This window comes from Centroberyx affinis, unplaced genomic scaffold (genome assembly GCF_046629955.1).
Source record: "Centroberyx affinis isolate AG114_WGS23_722 - 3 ecotype Tasmania unplaced genomic scaffold, CSIRO-AGI_Caff_v1 ptg004087l_1, whole genome shotgun sequence".
Taxonomy (NCBI): Eukaryota; Metazoa; Chordata; class Actinopteri; order Beryciformes; family Berycidae; genus Centroberyx; species Centroberyx affinis.
The window spans coordinates 295,248-319,006 of NW_027281872.1; the positions used below are offsets into that span (position 1 = coordinate 295,248).

Genomic DNA, 23,759 nt, shown 5'->3' on the forward strand with positions numbered 1-23,759 from the left:
CACCCGTTTCCTTCCTGCCAGTAAACCATAATTTACTAATTTAGAGGAAAATCCCCCCACTCTGGGTACTATTTTATGTATTTTTTAATGTACTATTTATATGACTACTCTTCCCCTGCATGGCAGCATGGTACTGTATGTAAGAAGGGATAGATGATTTGTATTGTATCTCTCTGGTCTCTATCAAATGTGTGTGTGTCTGTGTGTGTTTGCCTTCATTTTTCTCGAAACTAGCACTTTGTTTCAACCTGATGCACCCAGTCCACTATCACTCCTCTCTGACATGCACAGAGAAGTTGAGCCATTTATAAATAGCTGACCCCTAACGACTTCTGGGAAATGTAGTGTATTAACGTCCACTGACTTGAGTCTACCTGAACAGCACCGCAGGACTTTGGGTAGTAATCAGTCTCAGGAACTGCTCTCAGATCAGGCTACACCGGCAGATTACCAAACGCCTCAGGACGTTCTCATTGAACATTCTCACATTGAGCATTGGCTGATCTGCAGTCAGATTTACTCCTCAGGTCATTATGAAAGAGATGGGCAAGGCAATGATGGTGTTGATCCAAGAACAGAACAGGGCAAAGCATTGATAGGGAGCGTTTGTTAGTCAAATTTGATTATTTAAGAGGGATTTTGCTTATCTTTGTAGTTATCATTACACATCAATATCAAAACAGTTTCTTATGATTATTGTGGTAATCATTTTGTCCACATTGCCCCAGTCTTCAGGTTTTCATACCAGTCAAACAAAGTGCTAATCAGTGAAATGAGCTTCTATAGTGTTTAGCTGGCACATGGTTGAGTCCTGTTCCTCTATTGAAGGACTACGCCAACAACTGGGAGTTTGAGCCATTGGTCATCTTACCCAGTATATGTGATGATGAGAGGAGTGGCACCAAAGTCACCTCTGTGTCTCCAGTACAAGGCTCTGCGCATGCTAGCACTTTAGCATACAGTATGTTAAGTATTTGTTGGCGACTAGCTTTATCCTAAAAGTGAGAAAATGAGAACTTCTAGCAACTCAAACTAGATGGTTAGTTAAATTTACATGTCTAAACCTGTCAGGCTACTTTCAATACTTAAAGATTTCTCTTCCTGCAAGACTTTGAGTGTAAGTTGTTTTATAAGTGAGTGTCTTTTTCAGAATTTATGAATCTACAAACCATAGAATAAAACACAATACCAATTTCTGGACTACTAACAGGTTTATCTTTATACGTTGGATAATGCTAGTCGCCTACAGTTACTTAACATATTGTATACTAAAGTGTTAGCATGCGCACCAGAGAACTATCTACCAGAGACACAGAGATGATTTTGGTGCCAATCCTTTTATCAGTTATTGGGTAAGGACACCAATGGATGCCTTCACTTACACAGAGGATATCTGTGGATGTTGTAAATGAATATGTTGTATTCATTCCAAAATGCTATATATTCATTATAGGAAAAAAATGTTCCCCGGTTATAATTAGGTCAATACATGATGCACAAAGAATTACACTGACTTAAATGTTACCCTTTCCCCTTTTTGTGAAGGCCCAAGATAGCTCATAGTATCAAAAATAGTCAGTAGTTTACTTTCATACCAGCAATCCTTTTTTTCAGAGCTGGTGTCACATATTTTGAATGGTGAATATGAATATTTTGGTTGCAACTATTCATATATTTTTCAGTGTTGATGGCATTCAAAACAAACAAAAAAAAACCCCAATTATATTTGTGTAAAAAAGTTAGACAGCCAATATTTTGAGTGCTTGTGGGAAAAATATTTTGGGGTGTTGTAATATTTAATCTTGGCCTCTCTCTCTCTCTCTCTCTCTCTCTCTCTCTCTCTCTCTCTCTCTCTCTCTCACAGAGGTGTGGAGCGATCTCATTTGAAAGGTCGGAGCAGAATGCCATACGAGTTCGCATGCTGGGTAAGAACCCTCACTGACCTGATAACAGTCATCTCTGGATGTTGGTCATAGGTCTGGTCATGCTCGCCCACGCAAACGTTGTTAATAAATGAAGTCAACTGCAGGTTTTTACTGACATTTGGCCCAGTGTAATATCTGTCTCCAACATAGGGGAATATTTCTACTATCTGTTTAAGTTCTCATTAGGTTTTATAACTGAAGAATTTAATGAGCCCAGCTTGTGGCGGTCAGCAAAGTGAAGCTTCTGAATGTTGCAGAATGCTAACAATGTGGACTTGTCTAGAGACTGTGAAATGTAGCTAGTGAACAAAACTACATCCCAAGGCTATTCTCATGCCGAAGCTGTTTAACGGTAAGTTTTCTGTCTAACTGATAAGACGACACGTAGAGGGGGCCAAGTGTGAAGCAATGTTAGATCTATGATAACAGCCAGTTATGCAATAACAAAGGGAAGGCTTGTGTAAATTACAGCCAAAAGCCAGTGCATACATGTGCAAGAAAGTAAACACACACACGCACATTCAGGCTCACATACACACATCGCAAAACCAGCACATTTTTTTCAAGCACACAAGCATTTATTTATGCATAGACACACACACACACACACACACACACACGTAAACAAGCAGTAATGCAAGTACAAACACAGACGCTTCCCGCTGTTTTGTCCAGACCAAGCATTTCATTTACTGGCTGACCCGCTTCTCAAAAAAGACCAGAGAACATGGCCAGTGGCATCATTAAAGGGAATAACAAATAAGACTTTCTCTCACACAGTCACACACACACACACACACACACAAACAGAATACGCAGAATACGACTGGGATTCCACCCACTAGCTGAGATTTCGGCTCAGTTAGATTGTCTGCTTAGTGTGTGTGTGTGTGTGTGTGTGTGAGATCATCTGGAGCCAGCAGTCCACTGGCTGGCTCCCAAGTTTACTCATCAAGGCTCCCGCTGACCTCGACGTCCCTCTGCTATCTCTCACTCTCTCTCTCTCTCTCTGTCTCTCTCCCCGTCTCCCTCCGTCTCTCTCTGTCTTTCTCACACTAGTATGCACATGTGCCATTATCGCAACTTCTTTATTTCTGTCACATTGCCTTTTTCTCACAGACTCACACAGCACTCTGAACTCTGTCTGTTTGCCATTGTTTCCTTGTGGCTTTATTCACATGTCCCTTATCTGTGTAAAGTCACAAACGGTCTCTCTTTTGCTCTCACCGAAAACTCACAAAACTTCATATGCTATCACAAAAGGTGTGACCCATTTACCTCGATAGACATGAAAACACAAGCTTGCTCAATTATTTGTAAGTGGCCACATAAGGAATGATAGCTTCCCTATCGTTGGCACCAACATTCACTCTTACTGTTGACAAAGGGAGAAATCAGGGAAAAACTCACTACCTCTCCCTTGGTAATCTTGAATAAATCATTTAGACTTTACTTGCCAAGCACCAAATATGGGACATCAGTACACAGACAGTTTACAACAATAACAGTAGATAGCATCTCATGGAGTATATAGTCATAGTACATTTTCATTGAATCACCCAGCTGTACACTATGTCTCACTGTCTGCCTCTCACATCTCTCTGGATTTCTCACACCCCTCTTCTCTAGTATCATATCGCATTTTCTCCCATCATTTCTTGGAATCGCCATCATCTTGGAACTTGCTTCTGATATGTGACAGTCAAGGCTGTATGTCTGTGTGTGTGTGTGTGTGTGTGTGTGTGTGTGTGTGTGCACGTGTGCATGAGTGTGTGTCTGCATGTGACTCAGAGTTTCTGGAAGGAACAAATCAATAAAAACCTTAATGGGTATAGCACCGCAGCCTCCATGCTTATGTGTTCTTTCCTGCCCTCGGATGCCTGCATGTGAAGGGGAACATAGAGATCTTGCCAAGATAATTTGACCGTAAAACTTTTTTTTTTCATCAGCGTCAGATATTTGCCAGCCAGATGAAATCCTCAAGGGGTTTGTGCCCGCTTCATGTGAGGACCCAAGGAAGACACAGCGGTTTCAGTCCTGAATGAATGTTCAGTTCAGCTCAATTAATCTCAATTAAAGTGGTTCAGTTCACAAACAAGACCGGGGAACATGCATAGTACACAAAGATAAATTCAGACATTGAAGCTTGAAACTGACTTTGAAGCTTGAAGTGTAATTGATGGGAAGTAGTTAACTTGTGGAGAAAGTAGGCCGATCATTGTGATCATGGCTAAACTGGGGCTAAAGAAAGCCTTTACGCCTTGACCCAGATTTTCCATAAATGTGACTGTGTCAAATTGTTATAACAGAGCACTATGTAGCCCAATTTTTGGATGATATTTTTATAAATACGAGTGCATGTCAGTGATTTTAGTCCTGCCTGAATCTGCCATTTCATCCATTTTAACTTTCATGGACTGTGCGTGCCTTTCCTGTTAGAAGTTCCACTCTCTTTTGCCTACTGTTGTTTGACCTGTAAAAATAACTTCAAGTAAAACTACTGCGGTCCAAATCAACATCCCTGAGTTTTGTTGCAATTATATTGGAATTTCCTGGTGGGAAAAGGTTTTCTTGTCTAGTTTTTGGATCAGGATGGAGGCACCCAAAGGAGCCTTTGCTTCAATCCAATCCAACCTTACATCAAATAAGCAATAATTTGAAGACACCAGTAAAGAAAATAAGACATAAGAAAATGATGTGAAACTTTATATTGGGGCAAGGGCCAGTTTTGAGTTTTCCTTTCTTTGAAACAACAATAAAACAGTAAATATGTAAAAGGTGTTGGATTACTCGGGACACAGTTGCTGTTTGTACAGTGTCACTGCACACTGAGTTTGTGTGCATATCAGTTGTGTCAGGCATATTGACTACTATTACCATTAACCATTTAACTGGGAAGATTTTTTATGATATTTATGTGAAAATCTGCCATATATTTTAGCGTTTCAAACAAATTCTGTTCTTCTCTTTACATCAAACATCATAGTGGTGTTAGGCCCAAGGCTGGTTAGCCAACTGGACAGGGGAATTCAGACAAAAAAAAAAAACATACAATGAGGCAAAGCTCGTTGAAGCGTTTCTATGTCAGTGAAGCTTTAATGAAGAGTGACTCACAGCATATGCTTCGCTTTACCTTCAAGCAACTAACCACACACACACAATTTTGAAACTCTATCTAGTATTAAGTACAAAGGTGCACCTGGCTACATTTTATGTTGGCTACTAGTTTTATATGTTGGACCTCAGTCAGCTTTATATATGTTGTATAAATGTGTGTATGTTGAATGTGTGTTTTCAGGGAACACGTGTATCTACTTTTGCAGATTTGTCCTGTATATATAACCTCAAACTTGGTCAGATCTGACTGTGTGTGTGTGTGTGTGTGTAAACCGAAGCATGTGTGACCTCAAACTCACGTAGATCTGCTCCCACTGACCGTGAGACAGAGGACGTGTCCGTGAACTCAAAGCCCCACTTTTGTTCACACAAACTTATCGGTTTCTCTTCTCTCTCTCTCTCTCTCTCTCTCTCTCTCTCTCTCTCTCTCTCTCTCTCTCTCTCTCTCTCTCTCTCTCTCTCTCTCTCTCCCTCCCTCTCTCCCCCTCTCTCTTTTTCATTCCCACTTGCCAAAGGTGGTAGTGACAGCAGCAGATTGAGAGAGGGAGAGCGTGAGTGAGAGAGACAGAGAGAGAGAGCGAGAGAGAGTGAATACAGAGCAGGGAGAGAGAGGAGGGGCTTAGACTCCACAACAACATTGTAGAGGGAGAGAGAGAGAGAGAGACGGAGCGTATGCGGCAGCAGGAGCGAGCAGAGCATCAGTGGTCAACTCCGGGACAGAGGGATACGGACGGATTCTCTCCTCTGTTTTTCTGGCATTCCTTTGCTTCACATCCATCTGTGCTCTCTCGCTTTGTTTTTCTTTTCTTTCTGTTCCCCAGTGTTTTCAATCTCTCTCTCTCTCGTTCCCGTGGAGGGAGGGGTGGCGGAGGTAGAGGAGGTGGAGCAGGACACAGAGGACAGGAGGGCACATCTGGCAGGTAACACATATTCACACATGCTCAAATGCTGCAGTTATGTACTGTGGACATACATGTACAGCATGCAGTAAGGCTTATGGGATGTGATGTTCTGTTAAATGTTTAATGTGTCATGTTAGATCATGTATGTTACTTGTTTTACTTTACATGTGTATTGGCATAGCAGATGAGAGTAAGATTCATTAAAAGATATCCATGAGAGAAAGGAGAGAGAGTGTGACTTTAGGTTGGATTTCTGTGATGTTTACAATATTCCCTCCCTTTGTGAATCAATGGAGTATCGAACAAAAAGTTTGTCTTTGAGAAATAAATGTTAAGATTGGGCATGTTCCATGAATGATGTTGTTGGTCATATTTATGAAGGAGGTCAGCCAGGGAATAAGGGTTTCTGTGTTTGCGTGTACATCCTTGTTTGTGAGTGAATGTGTGTTTGTATGTGAGTTTTCACCCAGTGTCTGGGTTAGTGTATGTGTGTGGGTCTGTGAATGTGTGATGTGGGCCCAGACGAGGTTTGGAGCAGGTCACACGGCCAGGCAGAGTAGACAGTGAAGTGAGGGATTTGGGCGGTAAAGCCAGCGCGTCCATTAAATAAAGCTGTGTTACCATCTGCTAAGCTGCAGCTGTACTAATGACACTCACTACTGGTGTGACGCCATCCATCGGCCATCTGTCTGTCTGGACTGCAACGATGACGCAAGTAACATAGAGGATTTGGTATTCCTTTAATAGGGCATTATGACTTGACATTAACACAGTGCGGAATGTCTGTCAAGTCCAATGACAAGTTTACAATCTGATATCTGACAGTGTAACAGTGCTGAACGACTGTCAGCAATGTGACACTGTTTTCGATATTGAATAGGACAGAAATGATGTTGATTGGTTAATGTTGACTGACTGGTGAGAAAGGTGGGAGTAGTGATGGCTGGCTGAATGTGTGTCAGGAATTAGGAACGTAGAGCAGTTTTATTTTGAGAAGAACACAAATGTCTTGTGCCAAACTTGTAACAGTGCTGACTGACTAAAGAGGGAAAGACTCATTGCTTCTTTTTTGTATTGAACAGTGAGGAACTTTTCATAGATCTCAGGCTTTATACTCGAGACACTGATATGACTTTGTTGGTAATAACGTGTGATACTATCAAAAGTGTTATGATAAAGACTTCTGACTTTGATGTGTGAATGAAGCTGCTGATGCATAGAACTGTTATTGTCCTCTTAACAGAACAATACTTTGCTTTCAATGGATTAAACAAAAGCAATGACCTTGAACTGATGCGGGAAATGTCACATTGGTTTGTATTATGGTGTTGATGTACAAGTACTTTAGCAACCTTTTAACGTGTTCATGAAGAGATGAGTCAGACTATGGGGAATTACCTGTATGTCCGTATTGACTCAGTGGGGGACATAAATGGATAAATACAGGGATAGTACACAGCCTATGACTGTTCCTCTGGGTTGTGATGGGTTAATTTATTTAGTGATACTTTACAGATGGTGATTGGCCATTTATACAATGTTTGATTTCACCACACTAGTGCGATGTGTAAAGAAACTGCAAGCTAAATTGTCTGGTGATAGCGAGGTACTTTTACATTTACCACAGCAAAACAATGAAGAAGAAAGCTCTCTTTTTCCCCTTTTAGATTACAAACATATCTGTTGGTCAGAATATCTGCAGTGCAACAGAGAGCCACCTTCAGTTCAGATATTTGTAAGATTTGCAATTACCAAAGGACATTTCCTTACAGGTGTTTGTTTTTTTTCTTGCTTGTTTGGATTACCTGTAGAGACATGGAAATGCCAGGATAAGAAAAAAAAATTAAAAAATAAAGCAGTAAAATATATGCAGAGTGCACCTGCATGTCCCTTACGTACATTCCCATCCAAACCATGGATTTTTAGATTGTCAGTGAACCAGATCTAAACAACTATTTTGTATTTATATTAGCATGGCATGGTGTCAGCTACCTTTTACATATCTGACTGTGTTCACTGTCAAATTGTGGGAATTGCGAGTGTTTTTAATGCTAAGAGACCTAAAGAGAGGGAGAGACTGGTAGCATTGCTTGCGAGTTAGCTGCATCCCAAGATGCCTGGACAGCTGTGTGGATGTATGGACCATGACAGCTCAGCAGACCCATCACCAACATGCTCCCTCAGGACGGTCCGCATCTCATCCATGAGTCGCACTGAGAATAAAAACTATTCCAATGACTGAATCTACTGTATCCTCATCCTGCAAACCCCAAATAATCCACATAGAGTGAAACAGCAGCAGGGAACCTTGTCTACTTGTGTGTTTAATACTCTGCTGTAGATGGGTTTGACTGTTAGCATATGGTAGCGATGTGTTTGTCCCTTTTTGAAGGGAAAACAACACCAAAGTGCAGTTTGTGTCATAAACGCCCACAGATTTTGTGAAGCCAAGCGAGTGTATTCCTATCAGGTCTTGTGTATGTGTGTGTGTGTGTGTGTGTGTGCATGTGTGTGTGTGCATGTAGGCGATGTATGCCAAGTCTGCTTGATGTGTGTAGATCTTGTTTTCGCATTTGGAATCACACTGGGGGATTTAACCTCATTTGCAAGTGTGCGTGTGTGTGTGTGTGTGGGCATGTGGTGAGTGTGCATACATGGGTGAATGATGATGCGCGTGTGCATTGCCTCGTCTTTAAACACCGTTTTCCGACAGATTCACGTTTCATCCTAAATGACCCAGTTCTGCACAGTGCAGAGACAATGACCTATTTACCACACTCAGAGGAAGAGGAGAGGGATGGAGGGAAAGAGGGATATAGGGGAGGGGGGGTGGAGAAGGAGCCAGGAGTAGGAGATGGATGGGGGGGTTAATAGAGGAGGAAGAGATAGATAGAGAGAGAGAGAGAGAGAGAGAGAGAGAGAGGATGCAGAGTAGTGAGCATGGAAAGAAGCCAGAGGAGAGGGGGAGGAGAGGTTGGAAGGAAACGAAGGATGGAGCGATAGAGAGGACAGAGATACAGAAAGATGGGTAGAGCAGGGGAGATAAAAAAGGAAGAGAGCCAGTGTGTGTGTGTGTGTGTGTGCGTGTGTGTGTGTGTGTGTGTGCACGTGTGCGAGTTGCAGCTTGTGTGTCGCGGGGGATGTTCCAAGTGTTATTGCGGCGATTTCTCCGCCAGATTTTTCTGAGCTGCTGCTTTTCTCAGTTGATGTGTTTTCTCCTCTCCTTGCCCGGCAGCACACTGGATGAAAAAGGCAAAGAGGCTTTCCCCCCTTTTTCTCCTCAACAAACTAGGCCAGCAGGATTCATTTCTCGCACTTTCACCGGCTATGAGTCACTGCCCCCAAACTGAATTCATACTGAAATAGTTTGGGGTTGTGTTGGTGTGAACAATTCGTTTTTCAGTCAGTTAGTAAATGATTCAGTCTATACTTCACTTCATGTCACTCTCTCTGTCATACTGGGCTGATTTGTGTTCAAGTGAAGGCAGAGAAAGGTTTTCAAAATTTGTTTGTGATGATGTAGGATGATTCCACTTTTCCACCATGTTTTATGCATAGCTGCCCCGTGTAGAAAACACACACGTACACACACACACGCTTGCCAAAACCACAATGCCTACAAACTGCCAATCTGGCAACCTACAGCTGCAAGGCAAGATCTACCGCTTAGCAGATCTGGCAACCCGAGGGGGTTACCCCAGTGATTCCACCCCCATTAACAAGCAGTTTAGCAGCTTTTAACATCTCTTAGGGGGAGTCACAGAGGTGATGTGAATTGGCAACCTTGGGGAGATAATACGCTCCACTTCCTCTCATCTAACCTCTTTAAATTATTCAGTATTCCCATAGTTTGTGGTTTATTCAAGTGTAAAATATGTGTGTGTGTGTGTGTGTGCTGTGTGACTTGGGAGCTAGTTCTGTTGTGTGCTGTTGTCCCTGTGGCTTCAGGGTGTGTGAATTGTGCATTTTAAACAGAAGCAGTATTCAGTATTCAAAGATCCACCTTGTTGTTCCTCTGAAACATAACAACTTCCATCTGTACAACATGGTCTTAACCCCGAGGTCATTTCTGGGACCTTCTGGGACATTTCCTCCATTTTCTGCTGTGTTTTTTTTAAAGCAGAAAATAAGTGGAGAATCTGTGAATTCTGTGGAGGAACTGGTGGAACTCCATTTTTTTTATTTTTTTTATTTTCATTTGACATACATACATTCATTTTTTCCCTCATATTTTTGCCTAAAGGTGTACATATAGCAAACATATATAAGCATACTTGTAATCCCAACTAAACTTGAGTGTGAATACTTTTCTTCTGTAAATATATTTACATCTACACATTTACATCTATATATATACAGTTTATATATATACATATATATACTATACATTCATTCTTAAGTTCTTCAATGAATTAATAATTTGTAGAGTCTATATTGGGAATATACCCACACTAATATGTATATTTCAGCATAACATGTTTGTAAGCAAAGATCTTTAAACCTGAAATAAGCGATATCAGACCTTATAACCAATCCTGAAACTTACGGTGCTATGTGGAGATTTCATTAAGACATAATGATATAAACCAATATCCACACAGCAACCAGCTGTGTTGCTGTTTTCATCTCTTTTCTAAAGCTTGTTGTCAAATTCTGCTCCTAAACGAAGCTCCTCCTGGTCCATTCAGTAGCTTTTCATTTTTTAAAAACTAGCTTGTCTCCTCCCTTGCTGTTTAAAAGCGGCCATCACCCTTTCCCATTCCTCAAAAAGAATTCTCATAATGGCGGAATCGATGAAACAAGTGAGTAAACTTGTTAAACTAGTAAACAAAACCATATAAAAGGAATAGTGCTGAACTGGTTGGGTACAATATTATTTGATGGCCAACTGAAATGTATTCAGACATTCAGCAGAACAGCTGCCCCATGACACCAAATCCATTCTCCTCAGTCAAACCCAGATCCGCCTCATGATGTGAACTGGTGATTAAGCTATGTCAAAGATCCTCTTGTTTCACAGCGGCTGATTTAGGGCCGATTCTAAATCTGTTTTTACAAGGCTGTTAGTGTGTCTTGAACATCGATGGCACTGTGGAACACTTTGCTCTCTTTTCTCCATGTCACCCTATTTGCTGCAGATCAGCTTATCATTCACACATCAACACACTCTGTCCCTCACTTTCCTCCACTGTAGCCTCTGCTCTGTATTTTGTCTGTACATTCCCCCCTCCTCCTCCTTTCCCCCCTCTTTCCATCCCTGTCCATCTTTCCTCAATATCTCCTCCGGGATAGTTTGATTCATGATTTCGATACAGTTCATGTTGACAAACTGTAGTAGCACGAAAATTGAGCATGCCTCAACTAAAACAACAGTAATAATCTCTGTATGTTACTCTGTCCATCCCACTCTGTCCCCATCTGTTCCTCTCTCTCTCTCTCTCTCTCTCTCTCTCTCTCTCTCTCTCTCTCCAGCTGACTGCAGACTGAGCGCTGGTCGTGCTGGTGTGTTGCTGGCTGAGAGAAGAGGCTCCTACCCACTGATTGACCTGCGCATCCTCAACAGTAGGTCTCTCCACCCATTTACACACAGCAGCTCTGAACGTCCATGAATTGAGAAACCAGTAAAGCAATACTTGACATCCATTCATTTTCCCAGCAAGCAACGTTTTGTTAAAGAGAACACCATCATTCCTTCATAGTCAATTAGACTTCTTGGTAGCAGTCGAGCGGCGACTCTGCCTCGTTTTCACCCGGTTGTCGTAAATCCTCTGTGTGTGTGTGTGTGTGTGATTTCAGCCAGCGCCCAGCAGGGGGAGGTAGAGTCTGGCACCAGGAGGAAGGTGAAGCGTCTGCTGAGCTTCCAGAGATACTGCCACGCCTCTAGGCTGCTGAGGGGCTTGGTGCCCCACACCCCCGGGTCCCTGCACCTACTGGATGATGACTACCTGGGGCAAGCTGCGGTGAGGACACACACACACACACACACACACACTCATGGCTGTGTGCTGTGTGTGAATCGTGGATTAAGTCTTACACCATCTGTCTTTTCTTTACAGCATATGCTGTCAAAAGTGGGAACATGGAACTTTGACATTTTCCTCTTTGATCGTCTCACAAACGGTAAGAGCAAGAGCAGTTGTATTACTTACATTACTTACATTTTAACTTATTTTTCTCACCTGGCCTATTTGCACTTTCTTTAGAACCCTTAGCACAAGCTGTCAGACAACATCAACATATATCACCTATCTCAATCAAAGGAACTGCTCACTCTATCTCCCTTTATGCCGATGATATTTTGTTGTACTTGTCTAACCTGACCAACTCTATTCCTCATGTATTAAGTCTCTTTGAGGCTTTTGGGGCATTTTCTGGCTACAGAATTAACTGGACAAAATCCCTCTTAATGCCCCTAAATCCAGTGGCTAGAAAAATCACCCTTCCTTCACTATCAGTTACTTTGGAGTGTAATGGTTTTAGTTACTTGGGAATAATTATCCGTCCCAGCCTTCCCTCCACAAAAATCAAAATGAACATTCTCCTCCGTATCAATTTTCTCTTTTCTATGCTCCCTGTCTCACCTCCTTGCAAGTTTTTTAAGGACTTGGATGCAATTTGTAGAAATTTTATTTGGAAAGGGAAGCGTCCCTCTATTAGTTTTTCCACCCTAACACACCCCAAAACACTAGGAGGGCTCTCTCTGCCCAAATTTAAATTGTACTACTGGTCTTTCCAGCTAAGATCATTGATGATTTGGCTCGACTCCTCCTCCTGTGTACCATGGTGATCTCTTGAGAAGGCCTTATGTTATCCTATCAGACTTCAAGACCTACCATTTTGTGGTGCAAAGATTAGGATGACTCGGATACATATGGGATCTATCATGTCAAATTCCCTGACTGTATGGTACCAATCGGAAAAATATTTACAGTACGCTTGTAGGTTTCATGATTTGACCTCTATATGGAACAATCATTTTCTCTTGACTGACTCCATGCCTTTCACCTTCCCCCAATGGGCTAACCAGGGTATATATGTTCTTAGTGGCCTTTGTCAACCAACAAGGTCTCCGTTTCCAAGACCTTAAGGAGTCTTATTCTTTACCAGGCTTCTCATGGTTCTTCTACCTTAAACTTTGTACTGCCTTAAGGTATGGAGTACCTTGGGACGCTCCCACAGTTTCCCATCCCCTTGTAAAACTTTTTCATTCTGCTTTAACGTCTGGGTTTGTATCCTCAACCTATGATAGATTATCAAAACACAACATTAATCCCCTACCTGTTACATCGGTCTGGGATAGAGACCTTGACGAGCTCGGATTTGAATTGGATTGGCCTAAGATATGGAATAATGTTTTCTCCTCTTCCAAGAACCATGCTCATCTGCTGATTCATTTTGAGTTTGCACATAGAGTCTACTTCACACTGGAGCGCAGATTCAGACTGAAACTTACTGATAGTAATCTATGTGACACGTGTTCCCACTCTGAACTAGGAACCTTTATGCATATGTTTTGTGATTGTGTAACCGTGAAATCTCTCTGGGTACATGTTGTTGAAACATTAGTAAATTTACTTGATAAACATCTTCCATTTTGCCCAGCCTTCTGGCTTTTTGGTCATAACCCAAATGTTATATTATCATATGTAGTGAAACGAATAATCCTTGCTGCTTCAACAGCTGCAAAAAAGACCATTCTTAAAAGTTGGTTCGAATTGAGTATTGTTCTGAATAGAGTCTGGGCTGTACTGTTCTATAATATCTGTCTTCTAGAAAAATCTACAGCCAAGGTTAATGGTGCAAAACTTGAGACACTAACCACCTGGTCTCATGCTATTGCCTATATTCCTAGGCTGTTCTAACATACAGCTCTTACTTTAATAGCTGTGTTTTTTCTTTTTTTTTTCCTTTTCTTTTTTTCTTTAGTGATCCACTGCAGTGGAAATTGTTTTTTTCAGTATGTTAATGTAAAATTGCCCAAAATGTCTGAACTGTAGTTGTGTGAAAATGAAATTTAACACAATTGTACTGGCACTTTTATGTTTGGTCTTTACTTTTTTAATTACCATGTTATTTCCGTAACAGCACATGCTTTCCTCACAAATAACATTTTTGTTATTTATTTGTTTGCTCGTTTGTTTATATATTTCTGTTTGTTATGATATGTGTCTGTTATTTAGTTTGATTCATTTTATTTTATTAATTATTTGTATTCTATTTTACACTTTATTTCTCACGTTTGCATTCTGCTAAAAATAAAATAGTAAAATGGTAATCACATATGTATAGGGCAGTTCTTAGGCAGTTGACTTTCATTGACTGCACTAGGCTTATCTCCGTGTGTGTGTGTGTGTGTGTGTGTGTGTGTGTGTGTGCATGTGCCACAGGTAACAGCCTAGTGACTCTGATGTGCCACCTCTTCAATGTCTACGGTCTCATTCACCACTTCCAGCTGGACATGGTCAAACTGCACAGGTTTCTGGGTAAGCTACTCGCTCATCAGCTCAACTAACCATGAATCCATCTATCCATCCATCTAGGCTTGCTTCCCATCAGAGCTGCATAGGAAAGAGCAAACTTGGGTTTAAAAGATGTAAAAATACATCCTAATATTTTAGGTAGTTGATTTGAGGAATTTGCTAGATACTTGAACGGCCTCAAGATGAGCTAAACTCAGAGCTCCTCCTGTTTTTTCCCCAAGTAATTATTAATTGAAATGAATTTGGTTATATTTGCTCATGTCTGCTCTGCTCTGCAAGGTACTAGGAAGTCAATAGATCTTGGAGTTGGAGCTTAATTTGAAAACCTTACCTTTCATTGGCCAACTGTTCAAAATGTTGAAAAGGTGAAGTAGTTTTATTGGGGTCTGACCTTGTCTCCTGACTTGCCAGGCATGGTGCAGGAGGACTACCACTCCCACAATCCCTATCACAACGCTGTCCACGCTGCTGATGTCACACAAGCCATGTACTGCTACCTGAAGGAGCCCAAGGTGGTAAAACTGTCCTGACACACACATACACACACACAGTCTCTCTCTGTCTCTCTGTCTCCCTCTCACACACACTTACACACACTGTAACGATTCACCAGGCTTCTCCCTGACACATTCTATTAATTTCACTGCCTGAGGGATTCATTTACGCTCACTTAAACTTGACAACACTCCCAAACACTCCCTGACACTCCCTGGAGAAATCCCCGAAGCCCTCTGACCAGATTAAGTGTGACTATACATCTTTTACCTAATACAGCATAATGCGGTAATTGTATTTGTGACCTTTTTTGCTCTGTAAAGCTCTTTCTGACAAACCTATTTTGTTAAAAGCACTTAAATGAAATGAATCAATTTGATTTGGTACGGCACGCATGTACCCAGTGTGCTGTAGATCCCACACACCCATGAAAAATGTCAAGCGCGCTGCTTCTCGGATCGATACGCCATTTTGTCCTTTACCGTCCATTAGACCCAGGTCGATTATGAATTCAAATCCTGTCCGTCACTTTGAGTGAGTGCTTTAGTCTGACTAGAGTGCAAGATGGGGGCGGGGTTTGTCATTTGTGGGGCAATCCAAGAGGTTCCACTGTGTCAGATGAAATCATTTAATCCCAGAGGCAAAAGTACTCCTCCATTTTAAATATTAGTGCACTTAAGGTATGGTGACCTGGGGTGTGCCCATTACTATGCTGTGGTTGTAAATAGGAACTTTCCGTTTTCCACAGGGGAAGATTAGCCTAAACTAGGGATGTGTCGACGTTTATATTATCATTATTATTTTTTTTTTTTTTTTGAGCTTTAATTTTTGGCATTATTATTTCTTGTCTATTTGCAGGCCATTACTGTCTTTTGGATGTATATGATATTTTTGGACAGTCTTGCACAAAGTTTTTTCCATCTTTCAAAAATTATACAGTAATTATCTGTTACTTAGTTGTGTAATAATTAACCTTTGGGTATAGCTTTAAAGGCCCACCTCTTCACAGGCTGTGTGATAATGATAGTAGTTTGTGGTGTCTGCCAGTGTGTGTCTGCCTATGACAAGATACATTTCAAAACATACATTTCATATTTGTTTTTTTATGGTTAATATTAATAGTTATTTTATTTTAATTTATTTAAGTTATTTTGCCCACAGCCCAATAAGCTCATGTTGAATTTTGCCATTTTGTACACACCGACTAGTCGATAAGTTGAGACAACCCACGACTATGAAACCATGAAAAAGTAGACTTTTGCACATCCTGAGATTAAACACCAATGAGTAGAGCTGTTAAATAGAAGCGTAAATACAGTTCAGTAAAAGTCAGAACTTTACTGAACCCTGGCTTGTGTAACTAGCTCATGAATCAGTTATCACTGACCTTTAAAACAACAATTGACAACGTGACTTGATCAAGGAAATTAGTCATTGATATCAGGATAAAGACAGATCATATCTATAAAGCACACACAGGATATGCTAGACTTGCATCTCTACAAAACCTACACCCTGTTCTCTAATGGAGGACAGTTTAGCAGTGAAAGTGACGTAAAAACCAACTGTTGCCCTGTGGACCCTGTGGTGTGTTGCAGCTGGCGGAGCAGCTGAGCCCTCTGGACGTGTTTCTGGGTCTGATGGCAGCAGCGGCGCACGACGTGGACCATCCTGGAGTCAACCAGCCCTTTCTCATCAAGACCAGGCACCACCTCGCGTCCCTCTACCAGGTACCAGGTCATGTGACTCGGTGTGCGTGAGTGTGAGAGTGACTTAGGCTGGGGCGATATCCAAAATGTAATATCGATATAATATCGCCAAAATATTGTAATATATATAAATAATATATATATATATATATAAATAATTTCCAGGAAAATGGGCTGATTGTGGAATTTTTCATTACAACTATGATAATTTAGTTTTTTTTAATATATTACCACTAGTATATTATAGGTTTATAAGTTTAAACGTTTACACAGTTGTGATCTAAGCAACACATGGTGCTGGGGCCGGGTGGGGGGGTGATATTTGATACCGCAGAAATATAGTATATAATAATAATAATATAGTGATATTCAATATTATTGAATATCAGTGCGTTGCCACGTGTGAATGTGTGTTTCACCATGTGTGGTTGGTCTAGTGCCAAGCCCGTTTAGTAAAAAGAAAAACCGACCCAACAGTTTTGGTTGTTACTTCCCTCCTGTTCCTGTCCAGAACACATCTGTGCTAGAGAGTCACCACTGGAGATCTACTGTGGGCATGCTGCGAGAGTCAGGACTGCTGTCCCACCTGCCGGCCGACATGTCGTAAGGACACACACACACACACACACACACACACACACACACACACACACACACACACACACTAGCTTAAAGAGACCATCCTTCAATCCAGAAGACGATCCAGGTTCAAGCCCCTGTATTGGCAAGCATCCCCCCTGCTGAAGTGCCCACCCTGTCCATTTGTTTGAAAATAGATTCCCAAAACGTAGCTGTAGAATGGGTACACTGTGCACACAGGCCACTGGATAGCCTATAATACTTTCTAGTGAAGATGCCCCCCTCCGCCTTGCAGGCAGGACATGGAGCAGCAGCTCGGCTCTCTCATCCTGGCTACAGACATCAGCAGGCAGAATGAGTTCCTGTCAACCTTCAGAGAACACCTGGACAACCAGGACCTGGACCTTCAACATGCTCCACACAGGCACTTTATACTGCAGGTAACAAACATATCCGTATTACAGTACAGCATATCCACGCACACGCTTACACACATGCACACAGAGTTAGAGATTCAGTGAGTTCATCTGAATCACATAGCTTTCATTTGAACCACAGAGCTACTGTTGATCTATGTGTGAATGTCTGTCCCTTCCTTCAGATTGCTCTCAAGTGTGCAGACGTCTGTAACCCGTGTCGGGTTTGGGAGCTGAGCAGGCAGTGGAGTGAGAGGGTGTGTGAGGAATTCTACCGGCAGGGTGAGTGGTGTGTCTTCTCTCAATCCAAACCTGCTGTAGCTCAAAAATACATTGAGGAAAATGGATAAAAGATCCCTTAATTCTACATGTACTGTAGCCCCTTGAAAATATGCTTTACTGTGTGCTCCTTAGCGTTTTTCTTGTCTTTTCCTCTAAATGTTTAAATGTATTCATCTGGGTTTTTTTATCCAGGTCTGCGTCTATCTCATCTTTTCTTATGGCTCTGCTTTTCTTTTACATGCTGTTTTCTGAACCTGCCTTTTGCCTGTTGTCCTGCCAGGTGACCTGGAGAGGAAGTTTGACTTGGAGATTAGTCCTCTTTGTAACCAGCAGGCTGACTCTGTGCCAGCCATCCAGATAGGTGAGCGCTAGAGCACACGCACACACACACACACACACACACACACACACACACACACTCACACTCCTGCCATAACCCTCTAAGCCACTCACACACACTCACACCATATGCAGGAGTGTTGGTAGAAGCAGGGCGTTATCCTTCGTGTCCCTAATAGAAGACGTTCCTCAACTCATTGGGAGATGGCGATAAGGGGTTTTGGGGGTCAACATGCTCCCATCACTCGCGCCCATGGGTCTCTAACTCTTTTTCCCCGCCTTTGCTGTGTGTCCTAGGCTTCATCTCCTACATCGTGGAGCCTCTGTTTGAGGAGTGGCACCGCTTCACCGAGCCCAGCCTCCTGAGCCAGACCATGATGGGCCACCTGCACAAGAACCAGGCCCGCTGGAGCCGCCTGCGGCACACACACACGCCCCCGGACGCGCAGACGCACCCCCTCGCCGAGGAGCCCGAGCCCGAGGGAGGAGGCGGAGAGGGCGAGGACATCCCCTAATCCTGACTCCTTCCTCCTCTGTGTTTCCTCTGTTGTTTCATCTTACCTTTTTCAAATGGAGGAGAGGAGTGTTCATGCACCTCCGTGTTTGTTCTCCAGCCCGTCTCCTCCCGCCCCTGTTTGTACACAGGCTCTGACAGTGGGAGCGCTTGGCGGCAGTCTGCTTTGGGATCGGTGAGAAATAGCTCCCTCTGCTGGAGCGAGAGGGCGTAGCACTGCAGGGAAAAAAAAAAGTGATGCAGAGAGAGGGATAGATGGTAGAACGGATGATGGAATAATCTTAGTAAATAAACGCCAATTTGACAAAGTCACGCCTTCTCTCTTGCTCTTTACCTCTGTGACATCTGCTTCAGAATAATTGAGGAAGGCAGGAATAGAATTTAAAGGTTATGGACGATGGCGTAAGAGGAGAGAATAGTCAAGAAATAGAAAGACAAATGTTTTGTGTTTGCACAATTCAGCTAGGAGAGAAAAAAAAAGACTTCTGAAAGCCAAAATCTATATACAAGTCAGCTGGACTGTGCTGGAAAGATGACTATAAAATATATGAAAGAATATAGAAGAGGAATATATGAATGCGTCCTATATATCTATGCTTTTTAAAAACTTTTAGATAATATATGTTAAACTCTTTTCACTTTTTCTCTTTTTGTACAGCTTACACTTCTATCAGATGATATTTCGTAATTGTTTCACTTGTCTACTTTTCACTGAAGTGCGTTTTAAACTCAAGCGCCAAGTCGGTCTGTAAAGGTACTGTAAACCGTAAAATGTATTCTGACGTACTTGTGTAATCTGTAAAACGGACTGACTGACTGACTGACTGACTAACATAAAGTGGCTTCAGCTTTGCTCCACTGGTATTGCTGAGTTGCTTAGAAAGAATTGCTTGAACACTGATATTGACAGTCGGCTGGATCTTTGTGGACTGAAGCTCAGACACACAAACAATAGCCATGACTGTTTGTGTCCTTGTAGAAAACGACATTACTCTTAAGTGTTATATACAGTATAATCTGTACGTTTGTGTATGACCTCAGCAATCCACATGCCAAAATCTCAGCAATGTATATAAGTTTTTACTGGATATGGGTTTTGGGGAAATCTGATTCTCTTTACACTGATGATACTTTTGTATCAACTTTATGGGTGCATTTATCCGATGACCTCACTTTACAAGCTCACATTCAACAAAGCCTTAACAGCAACTTTGTCTGTCTGTGAAACACACTTTGCGATGGTGTTTTAGCATTTTCTGCATTAGCTTTCTTATATTTATCAAACTGTTCATTTTCAGATCCTGTCCGTTTCACTTCTGCCATACCAGCATGCATGCGGGCAAACAGACAGACGCACACACACACACACACACACACACACGCACAATACTGTAGCAGGCTGTTTTCTATATGATCTTTGACCCCAGTGTTGGGGTCAACAGTGGGTCTTTAACCCACTGAGCATTGCCAAGGTACCAACATACTATTCTGATACATCACTGACTCTTTTGCTCATTGACTCTGTTTTGTTTACCTCTCCAAGGCTTTTTTAATTGCTTTGTAAGGCTGTTGTTTTTACACCTCTGTGTTTGAATTTGTATGCTACGGGCACTGGGTCATGAACAGACTTGGGCCAATCAGTGACTGCAAATATTTCTAAGGATTTGTTTTAACCTGCAGCGACAATTTATATCAGGACAATTCAGATAGTGTGAGGTAAATTGTCAGTCACACATACGTATACCAAACTGGAACTCATTGTATTATCTTAGTGGCAAACTGCATCCATATGGAGCTAATGTAGCTGTATGTTTGGTCCAAGTCTAAGATGCACCTACAAAACAGTGATTTTTATTACCACTCTTTTCTTAATAGTGATATGTATAGATAAGGTCCTCACATTTAAGATTCACTTCTGCCGTGGGTGAGGCTGTGTGCAGGGTGCTAACAGAGGCCCCATGTTTTCCCAGAGCTATAGATACATAACCTGAGACAACCCAGCCACAGCTACATATATTCTACAATAGAGTCTATAAGTCCATCAAAGATAAAATATATGTAAAAGTAAAATAATTGAATAATACATTTGTATAACAGTTTTCTTAACAATTTGAGTATTATAGTAACAGTACATGTTATCTGAGCCTTTTCTATGAAGTATAGTGCAATAAAGTACAGTATCTGGTCGAGTTTGGTACCAAAATGGCCATGTTCATATCTTTCTATCTATGTATCTATCTATAGCTCTGGTCAATTATTCATATTTGTTCCCCATAGCACTCTCTATTGGCTTTGCTTTTTAACTCCCACTCTGTCTTAAAGTAAATATGTATCAACCACACTGTTGTCTAAAGTGCACACAGCACTGTTTTTGATCTTATATACTGCAGGTGATGTAGCTAGGCACTGTAATGGAGAATCATAGACTATCTCTGAATGCAACTGGATCTTATTAGCAGGCCCGACTTTGTTGACAGATCTGATTTATTCTAAGATGCCTTACTTGCATCTTCATGTATCAATAGCCACTAAGAAACCTTACTGACTGATTCAGCCTTTTTTTTGTTGTTGTTGTTTTTTGGTTTAACCTCCTTCCAAGAACAGCTCTTGTTACTGAGCGGAAACATGTTTGAACCATGCACTGTTGATCAGAACATTGTGAAACATCACCCTATGCTACCTAAAAACTACAGTAGTTTGGTTCTCGGTAAGCCCCTATAGTGGCTGACTGGAATCACACAAGTTACTGCCGTAGTATAGAGCCATTCAAGATACCTGGCCCCAGGCTGCCTTGTATTTTAATACCTCATGGATTCAGTACTGATCTAGGGTCACTGAGCCATACCAGTTTCACAGACTTTTGTGTATGCCAGAGTGTTCACACTAAATCGACTGTAGTCATGAACTGACTGTGCTTAACAATGGAGAGGTTGGTCAGTCAAACCTTGTAAAACCACTGAATTTACTGTGACTGGTCAAAAAGAGACACTGAAAATACCTGATCCTAAACATCATAACAATCAGGTCCGACTGTGTCGTAAGTAAGAATTGATATATACAGGTTATGGACAAAATATAACAGAAATACCAACATGTAGTCCCTAAGCAATGATGGTGGCTATGAAATGGATTGCAGTACATTTTCCCTCTGGTTTACCCCTTAGAGGTTCATTCAAGTTCCAATAACCAGTAAGCAAACCATTGTGACCAATTAACTTAATCCTATCATACATTTCTATGCTGATGGAAGCGATGTTTTCCAGTAAGACAATCCCCATCTCCAGGTATGATCCCACATGTGCATTTATGGGAGATTATGTAACGGCGTCTAAAACAGACAGCTACATGATCACTCATAATCATGTTAGTAATAATATTGGCCTTGCTCTGTAGGACCAGAGTGGGTCATCACATCACTGAGGGAAGTCTTCATGCTGGTGTTTCTGTTATTTTGTCCATTTGTCTTACTATGAGTGGCCTGCTGTGAAATTGACTCCAACCTTGACTGACAACGAAGAGTTTGATTCCAAAATGAAACTTATCCACTATATGAAAAATTAAACATCCACTATAACTAAGATCTAAACTTTTCTGTGGAATATTATTTATGTCTCTAGCTACCTTAAGAGCTAATGACTTTGGAGCAAATGTAATTGTCTCCATTTTTTTTTTTAATACTTAGCGATGAGCATCAGGTAGCAACATTGTTCAAAATGGGTGTGGAGCATTTTGGAATAAAACCCTTCAAACAGAGTCTTTGGTGCCCAACATGGATACTTGTCTTGGTATTAGTGACCCTAAAGAATAGTGAACCTCAGACAATGGAGATGTTTGCACTGTGGTCTATCAGGTGATCCAAACAAGAGTTACTGATCTGATATGAATCTCTGTATTGTGGAGTTTGGATGGATCGTCCGACTTCCTGACTGTACGTTTCTGTTCTGACAACCAACCTCTGAGCACTGTGATCAATAAAGTTAATGTTTTTCAAGAACATGAGATGCGTCACAGATTGTGTGTGTGCGTGTGTGTGTGTGTGTGTGGTGGGAGTGGTGGTGGTGGTGGTGGTGGTGGTGGGGTGGGTTTAAAAACAGTGGCTTTAAATTGTCATACTGCAAAAAAATAAAATAAACACTTATTCACTCTTGCATGCACGCACACACAATCAAGCAGTAACTCACTTTAAAAAACATTAATGAGTAGTATTGAGTGTGATTGACCACTAGATGGCAATAAATTCATTTCAGTTGCTGTGTGAGAGAGAGCGAGCGGGAGGGAGAATAATGCTACAGGATGGCTGGTGACCATCACACACACACAGGCACACACACACACACACACGCACACACAGACGCCTCACTAGAACAGGCCTCTGTCTACTACTTTGTTTACAGTACAAATAAAGTACTCAAAATCTGAATACACATTACTATAATTGTTTCTGTGGTGCAGGCATAGCTGGGGGCCAGCGGGCTTGTGTGTAAACAAAAGAACTTCGGTAAAGATGAAAGACAGGCCGGAATTAAATCGATTTAAGGCGAGTTGCATTTAGTTGTAGTTTACAAGACAAACAACAGAACGTGAGAACTCGGTGAGGCCAAATGAGTCATTGTTGAATCACAAAACTATGTAGAGAGAGATTAGAGTGAGGGTGTTTGCAATAATTTTTATATTTTTGTTTTAACTGAACCGACCAGGTCCGCCAGGTATGCAAAAAAAAAAACACCCCACAATGAATGATAAAAGGGAGGGAAAAGAACGATTAAATAAAAAAACAAAAGAGTGACAGAGAGGGAAATAGATGCTAAGAAGAATAAGGATGATTTTGGATAGAAAAGAGAAGTAAGGAGATATATGGAAGTGGATATAGAAAAATAGAGAGTTGAAGGAGGGAAGGCGGGAGAGAGAGAGAGAGAGAGGGAGAGAGAGAGACATTGATAGAAGGTAGGGAGTGGAGAAGTGCTACAGGCACAGCCTGTGTTCTCTGGATAAATTTGCATA

At 41.5% G+C, this 23,759-nt stretch overlaps 1 protein-coding gene across 1 annotated transcript; it reads left to right on the forward strand.

Annotated features, from left to right (window-relative positions):
* The first annotated feature begins 1,868 nt into the window (after positions 1 to 1,868).
* Positions 1,869 to 22,720, forward strand: LOC139663668 (3',5'-cyclic-AMP phosphodiesterase 7B-like). Its single transcript, XM_071542384.1, has 12 exons — positions 1,869 to 1,925; positions 11,417 to 11,506; positions 11,741 to 11,904; positions 12,001 to 12,064; positions 14,332 to 14,427; positions 14,836 to 14,936; positions 16,518 to 16,649; positions 17,140 to 17,231; positions 17,503 to 17,647; positions 17,809 to 17,905; positions 18,186 to 18,266; positions 18,542 to 22,720. Exons 1-12 carry the CDS (start codon positions 1,919 to 1,921, stop codon positions 18,757 to 18,759), a joined length of 1,287 nt encoding a protein of 428 aa, XP_071398485.1. The 5' UTR covers positions 1,869 to 1,918; the 3' UTR covers positions 18,760 to 22,720.
* Positions 22,721 to 23,759: the final 1,039 nt, after the last annotated feature.